The following is a 25,586-nucleotide window of genomic DNA, read 5'->3' as shown; positions in this document are numbered from 1 at the left end:
AGCTCTCAATAGGAGCTTGACCTATAAAACAAATTTCCTTGAGCATGAAACCCATGCCTCAAGAATAACAATATTAAATTTATTTTTCTCGTTACATCAAATACATAAAATCATGATTACATATGTCATTATGAAGACCGAACCTAATGACATATTTGAACAACAATGAGATTTATCCAACCATAAACCAAGATGTAGCTCCAAGAATGAAATTCTAGCTTCCAAAGATATCAAAATGCATCAAAGAGTTTCCATTTCGTCCAAGAGAAAAAGTGTGAATGTCTTTTACAAGAGAAATCCAAGTGATGATGATGCTCTCTCACAATGAGAGCAAGTTTTATTTATATGAGACCTTTAGAGGTCGAATTCCTATTCTAAAGCCCCTAACATTATTTTAATGTGCAAAAATAAGGCCTTGGTGACAAGCCCACCAAGTAGCTTCAAAAATTATGAATAAACCATCTAATAGTAGGCTAAAATGATGACATTATGATGAAGTGAGGCCGTTGGAAGGCCATGTTGAGTCCTCTAAGTGCCAAAATGAGAGAGAGGGCTCGTTATATGATGCACAATTGGATGGCCCCTTAATGTCCATGTAAGCCATCATGTGGTCCTCCAAAGTGGCTTTGGGGCACAAACACTCGTCTCATGGGTCTCCCAATAAAAGATAAGTGTGTAGACTGCTCCAAGTGAGGGCACTGATGATGGTGCTTGCCCTCCCATGTCTCAAGGGTGAGACAAACCTCCTTTGGGCCTTGGATTAGTTGCCGAACCATGTGTACACTATTAAGCTGACTGAGGTAATGCTAGTCCAAGTGCATGATTTCGCGAATAATGTGGGGCAACAAACAAATTGCTGAAGGTGCTAAGGGTGCCCTTGAGATGAAATAATGCTCTAACACATGATGGAGTCCCATGGCTCTCAACGCATCCTCTACAAGTGTCAATATGATCCTCTGGTGGGCTTGGGCCTCGGTTAAGTTGCCTAACCCATGATGAAACCACCCGTCAACTACATATAAGATCCAATGCGTCTCCTTACCATTAGGAACATAATTCATTAGTGCATCTAAGTGAACCAAGCTTGTTAATCAAGGTCACAAATGGGACTTCATAATGGGCTTCCCTTCCAAATTTGGGGCTTTGAGCATTTAATAATGTTACCTCCCTATATAGGAGTGGCTAATAAACAACCCTATTAGGTGTTTTTAGCCCCTAGAGGGAAAGACATGTCCAAGGTACCCTTCAAGTGATAGGGGTCGTGTGAGTAATGATGAGGTGGATAGGAAGGCCTCAAGGCCGAATGCCATGGGTTCAAGGGTGGTAATGATGAGGGATGTCCACATACTTGATTGTATGGATGTAGGAGGGAGAAATCATGGTACATGAGTTACCTCGACCTTTGTTGTTCCACCCTTCTGCATTTGCCTTTCACCTTTTATTGATCTTTTTTATTATACTGCTCAGGGTTCCAGATAAGAGCTTGCTACGTATGATATAACCAATGATCACTTGATTAAGGTGGTGCAGTTCATCGCTCACCAGGGGTTGAAACTTGACACATGCATGGGTTTTGTTGACCACTAGAGTAGCACCTGATGATTATATGAAAGACTCCATGCCCAAGGATGATCCAGAGGACACTTGTACCTTCAGAGATCATCAGTCAACATTTTTTTTTATCTCTACTTCTATTTTCTCATTATCTTTCTTGTACGCAGGTTCCACACCATGCGGGGAATTATAATAAGTGATACTAGTAATGATGAGTTTTGACTCTGTAACAGGCCTAGGATGTTGGGACTCGATCAACAAACGAGTAAATCTTGGAGTGTTTTTTTATCTGGTTAATTATCCATTTTTCAGAGGCGGATGATTTTTTGGGGTTTTCACTCACTTTTTACTCCAAAGTCGGGGTGACGGTTTGAAGGTTGAGTCCCTGACACATCTTAGTGTTTAGAGTCGATGCATATTACCATATTAGATTACACAAAAAATTTCATGGAATTTGGTTAGGTCTAGGTAGTCTTTTTTAATTTTTTAGATTTCATGTAGGTCAAAATTTGCAGAAATTGTATTTAAATTGTAATAAGTGTAGTCTAGAGAAGTTGTATGGGGTATGAGTAATAAAAATTACACCTCTCACCCTCGAATTTTTACTATGACACATTTTGAGGGGTTAGTAAGGTGTTTTGGACCCTCAAAACCCATATTTCCTAAGTTCAGTGGAAATTGTGGCATTTAATTATGTTAGAATTAAATAAAATAGAGAGAGAAATTATTCCATGTGACAAAATGATGTGGAAATGACTTGGAAATTATCCTAAGTCAAAGAGTCGAGTCAAGGGACATGTGGAAGATGACTGAGCACACTGCATCATAAATACACCATTATTTGGCAAAATCGAATTTCCCAAAGATAAAACAGCAATTGCACATGTGGAAAATCGAATTTATTAGAGAACTCATGTACTGAAGGAGTATTCTATGGAATATTTACACTGAGGATTTCGTGGGGCCTTCTCTCAATGTTAGCTTGAGTTGCTTCTACACTTAGCACTTCACATGGAGGATTACAAGTTTCACTGTAGGAAATCACGCAGTTCCTAGGGATCTGTGCAGAGCATCTTTGGGATCATCATTTGAAGTGGCGACACTTGGTTCGAGTTTGATTTGGTTTGATTGGAGTTATCTCATTGCTTTGGTTCACTCATGGATATATTTACTATGCCTTATAAAAGAATTCGATTTGCCTTGGTGTCTCTGTCATCTCCGCTTGGAACTTGACTTGATCTTTTTTGGGATTTGCTCCAAGTTCAGTTTTCACATGCATTCTGCTTTGGGATTTGCTCCCAACTCTCTATATAATAAGGCTATGTGCTCTCATATTGTATCATGTTATGAGCTATTGGGCTTGAGGAAACTCTGCGATTTTGTACTTCCATACTTTCTTAATATAATCAAGACTTTGGGGCTATCTCACTGGTGTTCTCTTCGCGTTATGAGGTGATGTCCTTTCATGCTATTACTATTTTGTTTAATTCCTTTTGCATATGGAATTAATATTTGTTTATACTTGCCATCTTGCTTGGATTGATGTGCGCAAGCTATCTTGTACATATCATTGATTTAGAGTAATATTCTAGCGATAAGCTTGCCAATTCATTTTAGGAGGAATGCTTGGTCTATCTTATTCATTATATTGCTCTAATCCTTTACAAACTAATAACTGTTCAAGTGTATAGGAAATATCTTTTGTATTGTGTGCAGGAATCCATCTGGAAGTGGGAGAAATCTCAATTAGATCAATTCATTTCTAGAGTTGCAACGATCCAAGGCTCAACCATTTTTTCGCTCCAAGTTTTCCATCCAACGAAGAGTAAAAGACAATTTTCTTACTCTATATTTACTTGATCATTCATTTAAATTTAAAATACTTTTTTGATTCTAGTTCTTTCAAAGTTATATCTCCTATTCAAGAGTCATTTCTAAAGCTAGACTCCCATTACAGCTAGTATTTTGTATATTAAATTGTAGTTTAGTTTTTGTTTCTTTTTCCTAATTTCACACGAACAATTGGTTGTGTGTTTTGCAACCCATAGGCTTGAGCATTGGGCAACAAGGAGCTTGAGGAGAAGCTTTGGAAAACTACTCACTCGTGTGTATGCAGGACCCCCTCACGCTATCGAAAGATTGATTTCTAGGGAGGCTGTAAGCACTTGGGAGAGAGTTGCAAACTCATCTAGGCCGTGGGCCTTTTGAGCTTTGTGAATCTCTTCTAGAGAGTTTTTTCCATTTTCAAGTTTGTTGTTGTTATATTTTTTGGGAGAGAGTCTAGCTTTATTAGATTCCTATCTTTGTAAAGATCTCTTTCATATTGTAGGCAACCCTCTTAGAGACATTTTTACCTTCTTTAAGCGTTAATAAAACATATAAAAAAATTTGTTTGAGGGAAGTTGGGATTTTTCCCATGGCATTCCCCTTACTCAAATAAATGAGAGATTCTTGTGGATGGCCTAATTTTGCTTCTAGTTTTTCTTAGATTTCTAGCATTTAATTTCATTTTGTGCATGCTTAAAATCAACACATTTCGCTCCACATGCAATTTTTACTAATCTTGTATTTAAATTTTCACATGCATAAGCTTCCAAATTGCAAACTTGAGCAAATCCTATCTTATGTGTAAACACTTCATACTTTGGCAAGTTTTAATTGTTTCATAATTTCTTCAAGTATATGCTTCACTACTTGGTCAATTTATGCTATATGTCATGGAAATTATTGAAGCACTATCATTTATTTGAAACAATTGTAACTTAAAGCAATCTATTCCATTTTACTTGTCTATTATTTTATTTAATGGTTCAAACACATATGAGCTCATTTACATTCGAGTCTCTCAAATTTTGCAACTATCTTATTTCTCTTTGAAGCATTTGCATGTAACATTATTTTAAATTGGGGAATTAACACAATTTGCACTTCATCTAGGCATTTTAGTATAGGAAGACTCTAAGCCTCATTAAAATTTTACCTCCAACATAAGTTGGTTGAAGTAGACATCTTAGGGACCCCCTATTCCTTTATTGAGGTCTGGGGATTGAAGAGTTAATGTGTAATCTTGTTGTAGAGATAATCAATAAAATTAACCAAGAGCACTTTCCATTACATTTACTTTACTTGTTTCATGATGGTTTGAGTTTTCATATGCAAAGTCTATTCCAAAAACAAGTATTGTAATATTTTCAGACAAGTGCTTTTTTTCATGCTTCAAGTCTAATTGCATATTGATGTCTTGGTTTAACACTTCCGTTCTTTTACATTTCCAAGTTAATTACTAATTGTTAGGTTTTGGCAAGATATGTTTCACATGTTTTGATTCATAAAGTTGATTATCTCAAAAACATTTTTGTATCTTGCAATAGCTTGTGCTAACAATCTTTTGTTTACATTTCGAGGTTACATTGCTTTTTCTTTTGAGAGCATTGCATTTTACTTTAAGTAAATATATCTTTAAATTGTTGAGCAAATTCCTTATAAGACACTGTTTTTATGGTGTTTTTCATGTTAATGATTGATGTTGTTATTTCAAGTTGCTCACATCATATTTTCTCATAAATCATTAAAAGTAATCCATTTTCACTATAATACTCTCGTAGAAACTCACATCTTTTAGCTTAATTTTTCATTAGAGATGACCCCCCTTAGCTAACCTGGGAGATAGATCAAACAAAGAGAGTCGGGATTAGTGTGACAACCCCTTTTTTGAGTTCCTTGCCACCAACCACACCTTGTGGGGTAGAAGGCTTTTCTCACTAACTTGTGTTGGGAAATCAGAAAGGCAGTGAAGATTTTCCTCGATCTTGATAATTACTTGTGATGTTTCTTATTATTACCATTCTTTATATTTTCTTTCTTTAGTTCATCAAGCAATTACCAAAAGCAGTAGCACATAAAACAATGAACACAAGATGTAGGCACATGCCAGGGCAAAACCCTCCACGAGGGGAAAACCCAGTCAAAGTAATTCTTCCTTTCAATAGTATTCTTTGAGACTCTTTACTCTAGACCTTGACCAAACCTTCCTTCCACACCAAGTCATCCTCCAGAAGATTGACCTCTTCCCAACAACTTTGACTATGTAGCACCTTGCAACAACGAACATCTTCCGGCAACAGTCCAACTTGGAAGACTTCGTTCTCCCGATCTAGAGCATGAAACAGAGTGAAACCACCACCAAAATTTCGATTTTTCTCTTCTCCTTAGACTCCCCCAAATTCACATTCACTTCGGCTTCCTGACAACAGACTTTCCTAGCTATTCACTTTGCACTTCTGCATAGTAGATGACAAGATGAGAAGTGATGCTTCAAATGAATTCGTAGTCCTTCCTTTTATAGGATTCTTGTGGGGTAGAATGGGTCCTTAGGCTGACTTTATCTTCTCTTAGGGCGACATGGTGTGGAGGTTACATAATTCACATTTGACTCAATACTTAACTAATTCACATGATTCAAAAGCCCAAGAAGGGTCTCTTTAAATGTACAATAATTCTATAGACCCAAAATAAATCCTAAAAGTCCTCAATGGGGACTTTGACCTAAACTATGTTGACCCAAGCATGAAACCCATGCTTTAATAAGTCACAATAATAATAAAAAAAGTCTTTTTTTTATTCTTTTGACAAGTACATTACATAATGACTCAAGTACATTATTGAAGAGCAAACGTAGTTACTTTTTCCCACATTCCCTCTTAATTAGGGAAGTATTCATAATGTACATATACAATGGAAGATCTCAAACTATATGTACCATGAAGAACTTTAGGCACCGCAATGCCATGGACTAGATTCTTGACCAGGGCAGTCTATCCAATCAGTCATTCAACAATTTAGGCATCGCAGTGCCATGGACTAGATTCCTGACCAGGGCAATCTATCCAGGTGGGACTAAGGTGGACTCAAGCTTTCAGCCCCTCTAGGTACCACCAACCCAAAAATCTAGGTGCGTGTCAGAGCTCAATGATCAACGCCATCTTTCCAACTTCGGGGACTTAGACATCAACACAAACTGTCAGTCAGATGTCTACCCAGGCAATGATTCACTCGCAAAGCCTCAACACCCCTTGATCCAACAAATCAAGAATAACCAATCTCTCCCAATCAAACTGATTGGTAACCAACATGCTTTCCTTCGAGAGATTCACCTATACAAACACAACCCCAATCAATAACATACTTTCACAAGTATATAATCAAATATAAACTTCTGGGTCTTCTAGGCAACAAATGTTGCTTCTCAATTCTCCATAGTAGGACTATCAACTGAATCTTTGACAAAGATTCCTCAATCATACATTTTTCTTCCTACTTCATATGCAACAACATCTTCTTCAATTGAATCCTGCTTTTCTTCTTTCAACAACACTTCAAAATGCATTCTCCAATTTCCTTATCCTTCTCATGGCCTTCACTCAGACTTACGACTGTTAGTCCTGGTCTAGTGCATGACACATGAAACAAAGAACCATATCTGTCACTCCCTCTCAACCAGGAAGCACCTCTTTATCTGGACTCCCTCTTAATATTAGGGAGATCTCTTCTATTCATGCTTTCTCCGTGAGATCAACTTCTTCTTTTTCGACATAGGAGAATATTTTTGTGGATTCCAATCATTTCATCAGAGTTATCATCATCCCCATCATGCTCATCACATCTTCACCAAGTTGAAGATTGTGTACCTGCATAGCTTAGATAGCAAGTACAACCAAATCTATAGAAGCATGATGTTAGCCATATCAAAATCACGGAAGAATTTCAACTTTATTCATATAAGATACCCAAACTTTTAAACAAGAGACATATACTCTTCAACATCTTGCTAGGGACTTTGTTATGCACCCTAGACTATTTCATAACAACATTCATCTAAGGTTTCAATAGGTTTTCCAAAGGTATGACACACTTTAATACAACATATAACAAACCCCAGAAACCATTCACACCAATATGGATCTACAAATCATCTAACAACCTTCCAAAATTCTTGTGTTAGACTTCTCACTAGGGATTCATACAAATTCTAGATTTCATACAAAAGAATCAGTCAAAGTCAATAACAACTTAGTCATTAACCTAACTAGCTTCCACTAGGGTTAGTTCCAAACCCCTAGATTTTCAATCAACCATCAATCAATCACTAACATGACCAACTACTACTAAGGTTAGTTGCAAACCCTAGATTTCCGAGCAATCATCATACTCAACCAAAAATTCAAATTTCAACAGTTTCTTCACAAATCTCAAATCATCATATTCCAGAGATTTTACTTTGACTAAGGTTTAATTCCAAAACCTTAGATTTCCAATCTCAACAATGATTACATGTATAAATCTCAGATTATTATATTTCACACCAGACAATGTCACTACTAGGATTTAACTATAAAACCCTAGATTTTCATAACAATCACTTAATAGATTTCAGATTGTTATATCACACATACTAAACAACTTTTAACTTCACTAGGGTCTAGCTATAACACCCTAGATTTCTAAACATCAACATCCTAGAATCTCAGACAAGGACTCTCATTGAATCCTAATACTTATGACCATCAATGACTAGGTCATCACATATCTAGGAATTCATAACCATGCATAAGCATATCATATGTCCAATAACATAAATACATCTAACCTAGACCAAGCTAGGGATTCAACCAAAAGGGACATATCTATATATATGCCTAGATTTCATTATCATGCAAAGACATTTCATATCATGTGTTAGTCAAACCCAACTTCTTAAGAATATCAAATAAGAGTTAGACACACAATCATTTGATTATACTAGGGTTTGATTAGACAACACACACATGCCAAGTAAATCAATTCTAAGACAAAATAAGGTCTTGCTCACGCATTTCACCAAACCCTAATGAATTAGAGTTCCAATGTAGAACTTATATTCCACCAAACCCTAATGAAATAGGGTTCCAATGAAGAAACATAGCGAACCTATGTTACCATAACTTCAAAGGTTCCAGGATTTTAGACCTTATCATTCCATCCTAAAAAGTTAGGATTTCTGATCATACCAAAATCCCAAACATGAAATCATCAATAAAGACTTCAACTAGCATTTCACAATATCCCTAATCAGCTTAGGGTTTCAGACTTTCGCAACAGCGTACCCTTCGGTTAGGGTTTTCCAAAACCTGTCTATGGTTCTATGAAATCAGATAAGAGTGGGGTGGGTAGATTTATCAAGAGATGAATCACTAGCATTCAATACTGCTAGTCATAATAAGGTTAGTAATGGATCATCAAATGAATAATCCTTTCAATTAATGAATTCAAAGCATACCTTTGTTTCTTGACTAACCTTGTCTTGAGAGATCCTCCTCCTTGCAGTTGTTTTTCCTAATCAAGACAACAGAGGGAGAAAGGTGATTAGTATTCGATATAATCAAAACTAAATGAGTACATGAACCCAAAACTGAAAAGACATAGGATACTTATCCTAGGTAGTTGTTGGAAGCTCCCTCCAAAGCTAGAGGGATACCTGCAAACTTACAGAAATAATAAAAGATGTCTTTTTCCTATAAATTCTAAAACATATAAAACAAGATATATAAAACTACAAGCAAAGGACTTAATAGTGTAAGTCCCTAATGTCGGGTTCTTCAAGCTTGGATTTCTTTGAGTCTCCTTCTTCAACAAAGTTGGCTTGATCTCTTCCTCTCTTCTTGTTCCTCAGATTCTTGGGACAATCACTTTTATAGTGACCCTTTTTATGACATTGATAACACTGTATCTTAGACATGTCAACTTTCTTCCTTGGTCCCTTCGATCTCTTTCCTTTATGATGAGCAACATAAGCATTAGATATTTCTTTAGAATTGGCAGCCATAAAGATCCTTAATTCTTTTTGACTACATGCAGTCCACAATTCTTCAAAGGTAGGAGCTACTTTCCAATTGTTGAGACCTGAAGCAAATGCACTCCAAGAGGGTGGCAGTAGTATTGATCACCAATTCTTTGTCCGGAATAATCTCATCGATGGCCAAAAGATCATCCCTGAGTCTAGCTATTTTCACAAAGAAGGTTGCCACAATATCTTCCTTTGTCATCTTTATATTCCTCAACTCATTCTTCAAACTTGCTACTTGACCGATGTTCTTAATAGTGAACAAATTTGACAAGGCTTCATACATCTCCTGAGCATGATTGATGTTAGCTATGAATGGGACAAGATGGTCTTTTATCCCTTCTACCATCAGAGTCATAACCACCAATTCTAGATCCCTGAATTTTGCTTTGTCGGCATCACTGGCTTCTTCAGTTGGCTTCTTTATATTTCCTTTTACCAGATTTGATACCAAGTTCTTCTCAAGGATTAGGTCAATCCTCTTCTTCCAGGATCTGAAGTTAGATGCTCCTTCAAGCTTGTTCTCACCCTTGATAGAGTTAGACATCTTCCTTGAATATGATAGATTCCTTCCCTGAGATAGTGACTTTGGATAGATCTGCCTTTTTTTCTTTCTTCACCAAAGCTGTGATACCATGTTGGAAAATCAGAAAGGTAGTAAAGATTTTCTCGATCTTGATAATTACTTCTGATGTTTCTTATTATTACAATTCTTTATATCTTCTTTCTTTAGTTCATCAAGCAATTACCAAAAGCAACAAAAACAATGAACACAAGATGTAGGCACATGCCAGGGAAAAACCCCCCTTGAGGGGAAAACCCAGTTAAAGTAATTCTTCCTTTCAATGGTATTCTTTGAGACTCTTCACCCTAGACCTTGAATAGACCTTCCCTTCACACCAAGTTAGCCTCCAGAAGATTGACCTCTTCCCAACAACTTTGACTATGCAACAACTTGTAGCAGCCAACAGCTTCTAGCAATAGTCCAACTTGGAAGACATCGTTCTCCCAGTCCAGAGCATGAACCAGAGTGAGACCACCACCAAAATTTCGTTTTCTCTTCTCCTTAGACTCCCTCAAACTTGCATTCACTTTAGATTCCTGGCAACAAAATTTTCCCAGCTATACACTTCGCACTTTTGCCCAACAACAAGATTTTCGCACTTTTTCCCAACAACAAGATTTTCGCACTTCTGCTTAGTAGATGAGAAGATGAGAAGTGATGCTCCAAATGAATTTGTAGTCCTTCCTTTTATAGGCTTCTTGTGGGGTATAATGAGTCCTTATGCTGACTTGATTGTCTCTTAGGCCGACATGGTGTGGAGGTTACATAATTCACATTTGACTCAATACTTAACCGATTTACATGATTCAAAAGCCCAAGAAGGGTCTCTTTAAATGTACAATAATTCCTTAGACCCAAAATAAATGTTATAAGTCCTCAATGGGGACTTTGACCTAAACCATGGTGACCCAAGCATGAAACCTATGCTTTATTAAGTCACAATAATAATAATAAAAATTCTTTTCTTTATTCTTTTGACAAATACATTACATAATGACTCAAGTACATTATTGAAGACCGAACATAGTTACTTTTTCCAACAACTTGTAGGTAGGTGTAGGTGGCAGGTGATAGCATGTTCCATAATGATGTGGGAGGGGCACTCATGGGGCCCTAGGTACTAGGGTTATGGCCATAGTGAACGGGTAAAGCTCATCTTTGGTTTTTGCCCACACATTAATATAATGTCTTGACCATCTTTTGCATTTTGTGATATTATTTTCTTTTGTATGTGAGCATGATATGCTTTTATCCTCTTTTATTTTTTAGCTGCATCAACCTCCGGGGCAACATTTCCAGTTTTGATCCATACATGTGGACAAGGGAAGGGGAGTACTAGAGCCTTGTGGACCCAATGGCCATGTGGACCCAAAGAGGGGAGATGATGAACAAGGCATGTAATGTGCAGAGGGGAGTGAAAAATTGTAGAAATTCTCACTGTGGATTAATTCGATAATGCAATATACCAAAGCAAAATACTATAATCTAGTTCTACTATCAAACTTGCAGAAGCTTAAAGATCGAGCTGAATCAGAGCTAAACACATATAACCATAAGAAGAAGAATCAATACACATGAAACACAAAAGAATACTCTGGGGAAACCTCAGCTAAAAACCCCCTATCTGTATTATCATACAAGGTGGAAATACATCAGAATTACACAAAGCCTCAGCTCTCACAGCTAGCTAGCTCTCAGTACAATTCTCCTGGATGCTCACAGGCAAACAAAGCTTCTCACAAGCCTTCTCCTCTACCCTCCAAGCTCCTATTTCCTTGCGCAGTTTCTCCTGGGTGATCCTGCTGTTACCAAGTGTAACACTGATCACTCAAATTGATCTCACACCCTGTAAAACTGCGCAATCGTCAAGGAACCTTATTCCTTCTGCATGGATGAGTTTCCTTTATAAGAAAACTCATGCAACTGATAGTACAATGTCCCTGTCTTTAATTTCAACTAGGTCTTTCTCAAAATAGACATGCATGAGTTATCGATGAGAGAATCTTCAGTTATCTAGAGTACACTAGTTGGATGCATGCATGCATTAACTGACTGAACTCACAATTAGTTCCTCAAACTGTTTGGAACTACTTTAAGTGGACATAACTTAGTTAACTGAGCTAACTAACTACAACTCAGTTATAACTCGTCCTTATCTCCTTAATTTAAGGGATAACTGTTGTATGACTTCACAAAGACTTCTAGATTGAATTTCTCCAACTAATTAATCCAAGATGAGTTAATTAATTATTTTTCAAGCATCTGGTGAGACTAAATTCGAATTTTAATTCTCAATTTTAATTCAAGGACAAATTAAAATTGGAATATTCTATTTTTGGCATTTCTATTTTTAGCATTTCTTGTTGCTATTTTCAACAAAAATATGAAACAGGAAAACGGGACTGCACTACCACAATCGAGGTTTCCCAAGTAGTGCCCATTCTCAAGCTATAAGCCAGTAGGGGAGATCCTACAGGACTAGGGTTGAGGATTAACCCCCTATTTAAGGTGAGGGAACAAGACTACAATCAAAACCCTTCTTCCAAGTCACCCAATAACCCATACCCAATGGTCAGAAGGAAAAACAAGCATAAGCACCCGATTGCACAATGAAAGACATACATTTAGGATTGGATGTCCCACCTTCAAACATACGCTCTCAACAGATGGGCGAGGGGACATATGACTGGGTCATGGAGCGAAGATCAACTGGCACAATATATTGGTTACACTGGTGGTTGTTGGTTGCCAGCTGAAGACAAACATAGGAGAAAAATTCTCGAATGGGGTCACCCACTGGTGGTGGGTAACATGGACATCATCCACTAACTTGCAACTCATTAATAGGTAGAGTAGGGTTGCATTTGTCATCATCTTATTGCTTAGGATGTTTCTCCATCGAGATAATTAAGTCAAGACTAGGGAAAATAACATTGTTAGGTTGAGGGGGACGTTTCCCATTGTGGAGTTCTCAACTTCATCTCTAACATTCATTTTGTTCCTGAATTGGCTTGTTTGTTCCATGGCATGGCTTGTTGCTAGATTTGTGTGAGCAAGTTGAGTTGGGGAGAGTGAACCTTTGGGGGAACTCGACCCCTGATGGAAGGAACCATCCCCAGTACTCTAGTAGTCATTTGAGATGTAATTAATGAAGGTTCACCTTCTCAATTTCGACTTGGATTTGCAATTGAATGTTGGCTCAAATCAAAGCTTTGTTGTACTAGGTTAACTTATTTGAATGAGCACTTTTAAGAATCCATTCATTTCATTTATTCCAAATTATAAATAAAGGTTCTATTCGAGCAAGTTTCCATATTGCATGGAATTTTATTGCCCATGGGAGCTTATCATTGAGGAGAGCAGACTTTCAAATTATATAGAGAGGAGATGACCACATAGGTTTGAGGCCCAAATCCACGCTAACTTAGCATAGGGGAAAAATTATAACAAATGTTGGACTATCTAAATTTTTTGTGATAGAAAGGATGTTCTAGTTGGGAAACTCCAATATGCTTTAGTGTTTGGCCAAGAGAAACGCCACCGAGATGTAGGGATGAAGCAAACATGGACTTTTTAGGCCTAATAAAAACTTGCTAGATTGGTTGGAGCTATTACATTTAGGTAGATTGCTTAGAGGCTATTGTCAATGTTTGTTTGACTTGACGTCAGTGTTTGGCACGATGTTGAACTATTGGTATCCTTTAGTACGTTTATATTTCTTAAACCCTTTTGAGCAGATCCACCTCAACTCTTTCCAACAAGTACATGGAGTGGGCATGCCCAACTTGAGAAACATTGCATCAATATCTAACTTTTGAATTTGCTCAGTAATAGATTTGTTTGACACGCTTAACCAAAATTTCACTTTCAACATAAGCCATGTCTTCTAGTTGTGCACGCCATTGCTCTCACGATACATTTTTTGAATACACACTTAGTTGAGAATAAAAAAATTAGAGGAGATCATCAGATGCAATGATCATTAAAGGATATGCATGTGTAGAGTGAGGATAGGCATGATCATTAAGCCTTGTAGGAAAGGTGGTGCTTGATAGTCTCCTAAGCCTTCCATATACTTTGGGCCACATAGAGGTCTATTTGTAGATTAACTGGAGACATCAAAAACGTTTGGGAATTGAGACATCTTTGGCATTTTTTACCTAGGGAGGCTCCTTGTAAAATGCAATTGCAAAGGAGCTCTTTTTAGTTCTCTTGACCCTCCCTGACCTGAATCATCTATTTTGCACATAAGGCGTGAGCTTGTCAAAGCGAGCTAATCATGCATAGGCCAACTCACTCCCTAGTGATGGAATAGAGCCCCTAGTTGACCCTATGAAAGTATTTTCTTCCTTTCAGGTTGACTTACAAAAAAACCTTGAAGTAGCTTCTCTGGTCATTAATAGGTCGTAATAGATGACACCCAACAAGAGGTGTAGTACACGTGCAACAACTAGCACGTTTGAGAAAATTTGGGAACTAGTTGCTAGAGATAGAAGTCTTGAAACCCTATTAACATTTCTATTAGAAATTCATTGTGATCGCCTCCCAAGGGACTTCAATGAAGCTTGGAAGGCATAGGTGATCCTCAAGAACTTCAACACATGACTAGACTATATCATTGATCACCCCTAACTAGCTAATCGGGAAGGGATGCCTTCTTGAGGTAGCTTGTGACATTTGCATTTAGGCCATTTGCAACTAGGAGCTCGAGGGTTCATTGAGGATTTGTATACAATCTATGGTGTTGTTCATTGAGCTCAAGGGTCATTGAGGTAAGATGGTAAGAAAAGAATCATTGATGATATGCCCGTTAACCATTTTCCTAGTGTTAAGCTTTGGGAGAGAATATCTTTGATGAGATGGTTGGTAGTCCAATGATGTAGGAGTTAATTGAGGGCGTCTTTGATTGGCATATAGAGGGTCGGGACTGGAGGGCAGGCTCACCTAATCTACATGAACATGCCAACTTCCTTAGATTTAGTTTGATTAACAGATAGGGAAGTTGAAGTGTCCAAAATTAAAGTCTCCACCCTTGAACAAAGAATAGGCTAAACTTGAGTGCCTACAACTTTTTCAAAGTCCATCTTGATGACAAAGGATTTCAGCTTTTGATAATATATGTTATTTTGAGTTGGATTGGAAAGGCTAATATGGCAGAATGTTAGAAGTTTGGAGGAATTTGGATTGAGTGAGGGATGTAGTGATTATTGATCTTCATTTGCACAAGTTTGACAGGTTTAATGTATTTTCTCGTTTTGGAGTTAGAATGGAAAGTAATTTGAATGAGCATTTGGTAAGATTAAAAGTATGGAGGAGAGTTCATGCCATAAGATATAGTTGTGTTCAAATTAGGATAATATTGTAGAGAGTTAAATTGTAGGGGTGTTTTGTTTGACTCTCATGTGAAAACAATGTAGTCTATTGAGTGAATGCCATAAGATAGTAATGATTTTAAAATTAGGAGAATAATGCCATAAGATAGTAATAATTTTAAGAAAGTGTGTTCATATTACAATATTAAAATGTTCAGTTGCAACGGTCTTGTTTGACATCTTAGTGAAATCAATAGTCTTGTTTGACATCTTTGTGAAATCAACGTTGTTTAGCAAGGAGGACCTCACGTGAATATGATTAGGTTGACCATCTATATAACCAAATCAAATGAATAAATTGATATTTTTCTGTCAAGGTCAAGCACATAAAAGGTGAATTAATCTTTCTAATTCAGGAAATTGATTTAGGAAGATCAGTCTTTGCCATACTCAATGCTTCTAAATTTGTACCCTAGAATTTCCATTACTATTAGTTAATAACTTGATGTTTTTGGTTTTCCATCCATTTACATATTTGATATTTTTGCTCTCTTATTTGAGATGCATCTGTGTATTATTTTTGTAGATGGTTTCAACCAAAGTGGAATGGCGCAGCTCATTTGTGTATATGATAAAGGTATGGAGTTGCATTAAAGCTCATACCTATGTTAATCTCTAAAATTGTCAGTAATCTATTGGGAAACAATCATAAGCTCTGATTTTGATTCTTGGCTGTTTTCATGAGTGACATTTTTAGCTCCTAATCTGGTATATTGTTATGTTTATTGCAGGTCTTTATTGTCATCCTATAATGAATATGAAATTTATAATAAAGTGTAATGTAATATAGAATACCAATAATAATAACAAGTGAGTAAGGGTTATTATTATTCTATATTAAATTACACTTCATTATATAAATTCATATTCATTACACATCCTTACAAACATGCTTAATAAATTTGTTTGCAATTTTGTTTGATTTCATGAAAGAGATAGTTGATTTAATAGCTTACTCTTTTTAATAACCCATTTTCAGCTAGAACTGCTGGCAGCAAAAAACCTAATTGGTGCAAACATAAATGGCACATCGGATCCTTATGCTGTCATCACTTGTGGCTCACAGAAACGTTTTAGGTAACTGAGGTGGTTTTCCTTGGTCTTTGATTATTTTAAAACTCTCTCAATCTCTTCACTATGTTGTATTCATGTTGTAATATGACAGAGATGCTTTATTGTATTATGATATGTCTTCAAAAGCTGTCTTGTAAATCTTTAACCACATATTTGTAGCTTAGTAGTTGCATTGTCTTGGTTTTGGTCGTCCTTGAACATCAATATAATTTCTTACGTGTTTCTTTCTTGTGATCACATATTCATGGATTATGTCAAATTCTTTATAGGATCTTATTTAAAATGTTTTTGCATACTTAAGCGTGAGCTTTCTTTTATGTCTAGTATAACATGCCTTCTGAATCTTTTCATACCCAGTATTTTCTTTTCTAAGTAAGTTGCATAATACATACTGTAAAAAAAATTCTGAATTACTAAACTAAATATCTAAGGGCAACTTTAACTTTGGAAAAAAATTATTGGAAGAAACTTCCATATATGGAAAATAAAAATGCAGCTGCATTTTGTGAACAAAAATGAATCGAGTATTGTTAGTGCAATAGGAATGAAACTAACATAGTAAGAAAAATTTAGTTGCATGGATGATGGGAAATGACAAAGTAAAATCAAATATCTGTCTTGCAATGTCAGACACTTAACTCCATAATTTAGATTTGCCTATGCGTTAATAGAAACTACGGAACAATCGAGTAAATTGTTTGGGGCAAAATCTTATAATGCAAAGTTTCTGTTAATGAAACAACTTTGTGCACCCAGAATAAGTGCCGAGGTATCTATGTCTAGCCATATTTATTGCTGTCCAGCGATTAATACAACAATGGACAGAAGTGGGTGTAGCTTCCCAAGAAATCAAGCTTGGGCTGAGTAACTTGTTTCTCTTTGGTTAATGTCTCTGGATAAGGTGGGTTTTGAGGTTTAGGGCATGAATGATCATTCAAAGGTCTAGGAGATGGTTCTTTTTCTAGTTCTTCCTTCTAGACATTCTCATTCAAATCTTCAATGTGAATAGGAGGATGGGTTTGGGTTAGTGTCTTACCAGACCGAAGAAGAATATCTTGGCACTCTAGGAAAGAGATAGAATAGATATGGTAGGTGGCAAGTCCAGTAGCCTGTGTTGGTTGGGTTTCCCTCCATTATTAGGGTTAGGAATAGTTTGTGCAAGTTATTGTGGATGAGAAGGGGTTGATGTGGATGCTTGCCTCTGTGAAGGGTGTAGAAGCTGCATGGGTGGCTATACAATGACTTGTTGAGGGCCTCCATGAGTAGGGTTTCTCCACCCTTTTTGCTAAAGTTGGTTTGGGGGAGGAGTCCTCTGCGATTGTGTTGGCAGACACTTTGGTTGAGAAGCGTATTGCATAAAAGGATTAGTCCAATGAGAATCATAACTTGAATCATATCTTAGGGTTTCTAATACCATGGTCTTTCCCAGGCCACAAAACATAGTTGTTTTGGTTCTTCTGCTTCTTGATAAACAACTTTCAAGGGGACAATATTTTCTCTTTCTTGAATTCGCTGATGCAACCCTTATCCTCTATGATTGGAATTGAAAGTGATTTTTCTTGAGCCCTGGAACATACAACACGACCTTCATGTCCAAAGAGCTACTTGACTTGGGTTGGAAAGGAATTGTAGAAATTCTCGCTACTGAATACTTGGCATCATCAGCCAGCTGCATTTGTACTGCTAAGTCCTGCTCCTTGAGAGTGGTAAACGTTCGAGTTGATGTCATATGATGAGATGCCACTATCTACATACCATGTGTTCCTTGGAAACATGCTTAAAGAAAGAAATGTTATCGGAACTGGCTAGTCCGATCGGTTTGGGGCCAAATCTGGTCCGGATTGGCCCTCCGAACCGAAACAAATTGGTTCGCAGGTTGGTTCCCCTGATCTGCAAGGCCCACGACCGCTCGACCTAGGCGAAAAAAATTGTTTTTTTTTTTTTTTTTTTTTTTTTTTAATTTTTAATATTTTTCCTAATTTCTAACGCTAGTAGCCCAACCCCCTCTATTTCACTCACACTATTCATTCGAGTCTCTTGCAATTCTTGAGTTGAGTTTGGTTAGGAGAATTCAAAGTTTTTTGCAGGGTTGTTCAAAGAGAGATTTTTTGCAGTTTTGAAGAGCTAATTGGAGGCTTGGAGAGCTGCTGGGCTGATTATTAACGGAGATTTTCGAGCTACTTCAAGGATTTTTTTTCCCAGAGATCTTTGGGTTTTCCTCAGTGGTTAGAGAGTTATTTATTAATTTTGTTGGCGCTGCTACATAATAGATTTCAGAGGATTTTGGAGCTGATTTTCTCCAAAGAATTTAGAGTGTAAATCAAGGTAATTTTTGCCATCCATTTTTCTCCAATATTCAGTTTTTTCCCCCCAAAATTTATAAACCCCAGTGTTTTTATGCAGATTTATAGGGGCTGCTCTAGAGCTGATTTAGGAGGATTTTGGAGCTGATTTTCTTTAGAAAATTAAGAAGGCAAATCAAAGTATTTTTTTCAACCATTATTGTTATATTTTTCGCCAAAAATCTGTTCTTTTTTTCCTAAAATAAAAAAACCCTAGTGCTTTTCTTCTATTTTTTCTCAACAATTGTTGAAATTTGCGGGGTTATTTTGAGGGATTTCGTTGGCAAATTTGTGAGGGAGATTTTGGAGTTGATTGAAGAGTTTATTTTCTGATTGGTTGGAGCTTCTTCTCTTCTCAAAATTTAAAGATCTTCTCTAAGTATTTCATTGCCTCTATTTTTCTTTTATTTTTCTCTAAAAAAATTGCCATAGAATTCTAAAAACCCTAGGGTTTTTTATGCAAATTTTTCATTTCTTCTTATAGAAGTTGTCATGGCCCCCCAAAACAAGAATGATCCGGCTTGGGTTCACTGCCATTTAAATGAACAAGGGATAAAACTCTACAACTATTGTGGGAAGAAAGTTAAGGGTGAGGGGATCCGCAGAATTAAATAACACTTAGCACATTGGAGAGGGAATGTCAAACCTTATGAAGATGTTTATGATAATCTTAAAGTAGAGATGCAAAGTCTAATTGAAGCCTACAACGAAGAAAAGGGGAAAAACAAAAGAATTAAAAAAGATATAGGCAAAAGTCAAAAGGATGATGCTTATGCTTAGTGACCTTGATTTTGAAGAATATATGCCCAGTTTTGAAGATTCCTCTAGTTTCCCTGCTAGAGTTGGAGAGGGTAGTTCAAGTGCTTTTAAATTGAAGAGGACAAAAACCTGTAAAGTGATTGACTCCTTTGTACCCTGCACCACCCGTTGCTTTCAACCAACCCTTGATGCTAAATGGAAGAAGATAGAGATGGAGGTTGTGTATGAATGCATTCCTAGATGGTACTATGATGCAGACATACCCTTTAATGCTACTAATTCTGTGTATTATCAACCCATGATTCATGCTATAACTTCATGTGGAGTAGGCTTCAAAAGCCCTAGCTTTCGTGATATCAGGGGGTCACTTTTACAAAATGAGGTCCAAAGAATATAGGAGTACCTTACAGAATTCAATTAATCATGGACCAAAACATGATGTACAATTATGTCTAATGAATGTACTTCTAGTAGATCTCGCACCATACTAAATTTCTTAATTTTTTGTCCAAAAGGTATTGTTTCTCAAATCCATTGATGCATCTAATCAGGTGAAGGATGCACAATTGCTATTTCGTCTTTTGGATGAAGTAGTTATAGAAGTAGGGGTTGAAAATATTGTACAAGTGAGCACAAATAATGCCTCTAATTATGCTGCAGTGGGAAAGATGTTGGAGGAAAAACACCCCACCATTTGGTGGTCTCCATTTGCAGCCCATTGTTTGGACCTCATGCTTGAGGATATTGGCAAAATTGAGTGGGTGAAGAAGTGTGTGGATGATGCAAAATTCATAACGAGGTACATCTACAAACACTCATGTGTTTTGAACCTTATGAGAAAGCACAGAGGGGGTAAAGGGTTTGTTTGGTCAACCATCACACGATTTGCAACCAACTTTCTTTCGTTATAATCCCTTGTTGAACAAAAATCGAACTTGAGGAGGATTTTTTCATGTGATAAATGGAATTCATCTGAGTGGAGCAAAAAGGCTGAAGGGAAACATATGGTTGACCAAGTATTTGCCAAAATATTTTGGTCAAATGCATAGGAGATTGTGCTATTTAGTGAGTCTCTTATCAGAGTTCTGCGGATGGTGGATAGTGATAAACCTGCCATGCGTTTTGTTTATGAGGCCATGGATCGGGCGAAGGAACAAATAAATGCAGCATATGGGGATAAAAGACAAAAGTACATTCCTCTATGGAGAATCATTGATGAAAGATGGAACAAACAACTCCATAGACCTTTACATGTAGCTGGCAACTACTTAAATCCAAGGAATGTAATTTTGGATTTCAATGCTCGTTGCTTATAAGTTATAAGTTTTAACTTTTGTTGACTTGATGAATATGTTGTTGTTTTCTGAACTTTGAAGGTACCATTACACTACAAATTTTGAAGCTGATGGGGAGGTATTAGGGGGATTGTATAAATGCATTGAGTGCATGGTCCTAGATTCCAAGATTCAAGATCAGATTCATAACAAGCTCTTGAATTTCAATGAGAGTATCGGTACCTTTGGAATTTCTATGGCTATAAGAAATAGAGCAAAGAGTCCCCCAGGTAAGAACTGTCAAAATTTGCAAATTCTTATATTACTCATTTCAATTTGCAATTGTTGAGTCCAAGTTTCAACTTTCAAATTCATTTGCTAATACTTTTTTTCCTTCCACCCTTTTTGCAGCCTATTGGTGGCAACAATTTGGTGGTGAATGCCCTCAATTGCAAAAATTTGCAATTCGAATATTGAGCCAGACATGTAGTGCTTCAGGGTGTGAGCGGAATTGGAGTGTGTTTGAGCATATACACACTAAGAAGAGGAACTGTTTGGAGCAAAAGCGGTTGAATGACATGGTTTTTGTTTAGTACAACCTTAGGTTGAGGCACAACCAATTGCTGAATAAAACCCCTGAATCAAGCAACATTGTCTTGGCTGACTTTGATCCAACATCAGAATGGGTTGTGGAGAGTCAAACACCAACATTTGACAATGAAGACCTTTCTTGGTTGGACTTGGACCCACCTCCACAGGTTGCAGAGGCAGATATATCAGAAGCACCAGTAGCAACTTCAGGGCTAGGGGAATCAAGCCATAATCCCATTGTAGACTTGGATGCTACTCATTCTTCAAATGAGGATGAGGAGGATGATTAGGATGATGATTTTGATGATGATTGATCATTGATGACATTGACAATTAGCACTTGTAGGCTGTAGCTGGAGTATTGTTGACTGCATTATCATAGTATCATGTTATTTTGGACTATAAAGGCCTTTTAGAGCCTGCTTCTTGATGTTTGTAACTTTTTTGGTTTAGCGATGTTTTGCACTAAGTGCTATTTTGGTTATATGCACTATTACTTGCTATATAAACGAGAAATTTTGCATATTTGTGTATAAATGGTTTGGATTCATATGGATGCATATGAATATATCTGTTTTTTCTTTAAAATATGAATATTCTGCTTTTTTGGTAATTTTTTTTTCTTCTTGGTTTTTTTCTGGTGCCGGTCCTATTCCGACCTGTTTTTGGTCCACAAGGTTTTTTGGTTCGATCACCGGTTTGGTTTTGATAACATTGAAAGAAAGGCTAGAAACTAATGAGAAGTCCTCAAATTTTACAACAAACTTGCTCATTTGAGTTTCCACTGACGCTGCCACCTGCTTCTACTGCTGCTTCTCTTTGTCCTTCTTCTTTGGAGAGTGTGATGCATAATGTCTGTGCTTCGCATTTTTTCTTTGAGGCCTGCATATCTTTTATAGTGGTTTGCAACAATGTTTTTTATGGCTCACAACTTAGCATTGGCATCACATTTATCCACGACATTTTATCTATATTTCGTATCGCATTTATCTGTGGCATCACATCTATATGTGTCACAACCATTGTGACACATATCATTTTCTATATCTGTGTTTCGCATTATTTTCTGTGGTTCTCTATCTTACTATGGCTCAGTGGCTCTCTCTTAATTACAATGGTTCATTCTTCATTACAATGGCTCACTTTACGCAACAGTGGCATCGACATATCTCTGTGGTGACTCGTCTATATTCCGTGCATCACTATACTCTATAGTGGCATTGACATATTGCTGTGGTGACTCGCCTATACTCTGTGCATCACTATACTTTACATTGGCATCAACATATCTCTGTGGTGACTTGTTTATACTCTGTGCATCACTATACTCTACAATGGCATCTCTAGTTTGTATCATAGTGGCATTGTATCATCATATACTCTATGGCATCTCTGGTTCATATCACGGTGGCATTGTATTATATACTCTGTGGCATTTGATGTTCGTATCATATGCTCTGTTGCATCTCTGGTTTTTATCACAATGGCATCATATACTCTGAGCATCATAATATCGTAAAATTTGAGCATCATCGCTATACCCTATGGTTTGTATTACATCACAGTGGCATCACATCTGAGGCTCGACATTATACAATTGGTATCACTATGAGGCTTGGAATTATTCAATGGCTCACACATCTGTGGCCTGATGTATGAACAATGATCTGGACATAAGATAATAATCTATATATGTTAAGTTTTGTAGATGTTCTATGCTAAGAGCAATTTCACTTTTCTCACAGCAATCATACAAGTAGATAAGCAAAATGCAGATAGAACATATAAGCAGATCTTACAGAAGACAAATCAGAAACAAGAAAAATGAATGTGTTCGTTTCGGCGGTCAACAGGATGCTTCAACCAGCAAAGTCTCCTTTGGTCAGCCAGCCCAGCATGTGTCACAACAACCCTCCAACCAGTAGATGAGTCAACCCAAGACGTGGAGAGGAGTTGTGTTCAAATTCTCTCCAACTTTTCCTGTATATATATACATCAATGAGGGTGTGTGACACATCTGTTGGGCATGTGAGCCTACATTACAAAACTGGCTGACCTTGCACATATAATTTATTAAGAATAATAAATTCAAAATATAAGTTCTGCTCATCGGATTAAGACTATTTTTATATGGATTTTACACCTCTCAGAAAGAGGAATCCAACAAAAATATTAGCCTCTTAATCTGAGCATCAGAACATGGAGTTTGGACCTAGTTGTCCAATTTTAACACTCCCTCTCAACTAGGGAGAACTCCATCTATTAGTGCAATTAACATCGTGAGTCATCCCGCCGAAACTTGCTTTGCTGGCTTCTTTATTTCAGAACAGAAGTGGGTCAGTCACAAAGACATCATTCCCCGACTGACATAATCAGTCCAGAGGTCCCAGACCTCACAAATCTTGATCCCAGATCAAGTGGTTGGACCATGCCATCCTAGATAGAGAGTATGGCAATCTCTGATGCGTCCATCAGTCTTTGCTAATAGTCTCTAGCTTTTCCACACCTCATTGGCCAAATGAGAGGTACTTCCCATGAGCCCTGAACTCAATGGGTAGGATGCATACGGGGCACAGATTAAATGAGTGGCGAACCAGCTCAATAATCACAAGGGTGGGGCAGAAGCATTATGAGTGCTTATAGCTCCGAGAAGCTATCCCCAAAGCCCCCAGAGCTCCCAGAGCTCATCGTCCAACAGGACCCACATCATAGGGTCTTTCCACGACACCAAGACTCTCACGGAAGGTTAGGAACTTGACCTTCCCCAGGGGCTTAGTGAGAGTATCCGCGACCTGCTCATCAGTTCCTATATGATCGAGCCTTACGGCGCCTCGCTGTACCATATCCCGGATAAAGTGGTACCTGATATCAATATGCTTGGATCGGTCGTGGAACACAGGATTCTCAGTCATACGAATCCCACTCTGATTATCACAGAGTATTACAGTGGTATCTAGCACATGTTGGAACAGCTCACTAAAGAGCTTCCTTAACCAAACTGCTTCACAACAGGCCATACTAGCAGCAATGTATTCGGCCTCCGCGGTGCTCAAAGCCACCGACTTCTGCTTCCTGCTCATCCATGAGATCGAAGCAGAACCAAGATTGAAACAGCATCCAGATGTGCTCTTACGATCCACCACACTGCCAGCCCAATCGGCATCAGTATATCCCCGGAGTATCACACTCCCGGCAGTGTATCTCAGCCCATGGTTTATCGTGCCCCGAAGATATCTCAAAAGATTCTTGGCACCAACCCAGTGAAAATGATGAGGCTCAACCATCTGTTGACTCAAAGTATTCACTGCAAAACATATGTCCGGACGGGTGTTCACTAAGAACATCAAAGCTCCTATGAGTTGACGATACTCAGTAGGATTGGCCAAGATAGGCCCTGCAGCGCTGCCACTCAACTTCTTAAAGTTGCGTTCCATTGGTGTCGACACGGACTTACAGTCCACCATCCCAAATCTTTCCAGAAGCTTCACAATATACTTTCCTTGAGAAAGGAAAATCTCTCCAGGTCTCTGCCAGACCTCCAGGCCTAGGAAATAGTGCATCAGTCCTAGGTCTTTCATCTCGAACTCAGCAGCAAGCTCCCTCTTGCATTGATGAATGAGAGGGTCATCACCTGTCAGGAAGAGGTCGTCCACATACAGCACTAGAATGAAAGGCTTTCCTTCCTCAACCTTAAAGTAAAGGTTTGGATCAGCATTGCTTCGAGTGAAGCCCAGCTTCATCAAGTAACTATCCATCCTCTCATACCAAGCTCTGGGTGCTTGCTTTAACCCATAGAGGGCTTTCTTCAATCTGCAGACATAAGTGTCTCGATCTTGAACTTCAAATCCCAGAGGTTGTTCTACATACACCTCTTCCTTTATTGCACCATGCAGAAAAACGGTCTTGACATCCATCTGATGAAGACTCCATCCTTGCGTAGCAGCAAGGGCTATGATGGATCGGATGGTGGTATATCGACCCACAGGTGCAAATATATCGTCATAGTCAATTCCTTCCTTTTTGAGAGAAGCCACGGGCAACAAATCTTGCCTTAAACTTTTCAGCACTCCCATCAGATCCATGTTTAATCTTGTAGAGCCATTTAGCGGTGACAACAGATTTGTCCTTCGGTCTCGGGACCACATCCCAGACATCATTCTTCATAATATCCTCATA

General features: G+C 37.7%; 1 protein-coding gene and 1 pseudogene across 2 annotated transcripts in view; both read left to right on the top strand.

The window, feature by feature from the left end:
• The window catches only part of LOC149225031 (C2 domain-containing protein / GRAM domain-containing protein), a 340,976-nt gene that overhangs the window by 33,458 nt on the left and 281,932 nt on the right, over nt 1-25,586 (top strand). For both annotated transcript variants that reach the window (XM_089386432.1, XM_089386431.1), the window contains exons 2-3: nt 15,897-15,947; nt 16,350-16,447. In XM_089386432.1, the coding sequence (XP_089242558.1) occupies nt 15,897-15,947; nt 16,350-16,447 (149 nt within the window). The remainder of the gene's footprint in view (nt 1-15,896; nt 15,948-16,349; nt 16,448-25,586) is intronic.
• LOC149225032 (uncharacterized) lies at nt 19,994-21,792 on the top strand (annotated as a pseudogene).

This window comes from Pinus tabuliformis, chromosome Q (genome assembly GCF_031772625.1).
Source record: "Pinus tabuliformis cultivar Carrire ecotype Pingquan chromosome Q, CPIR1, whole genome shotgun sequence".
Taxonomy (NCBI): domain Eukaryota; kingdom Viridiplantae; phylum Streptophyta; class Pinopsida; order Pinales; family Pinaceae; genus Pinus; species Pinus tabuliformis.
This window is presented reverse-complemented; position numbering and strand designations above follow the sequence as displayed.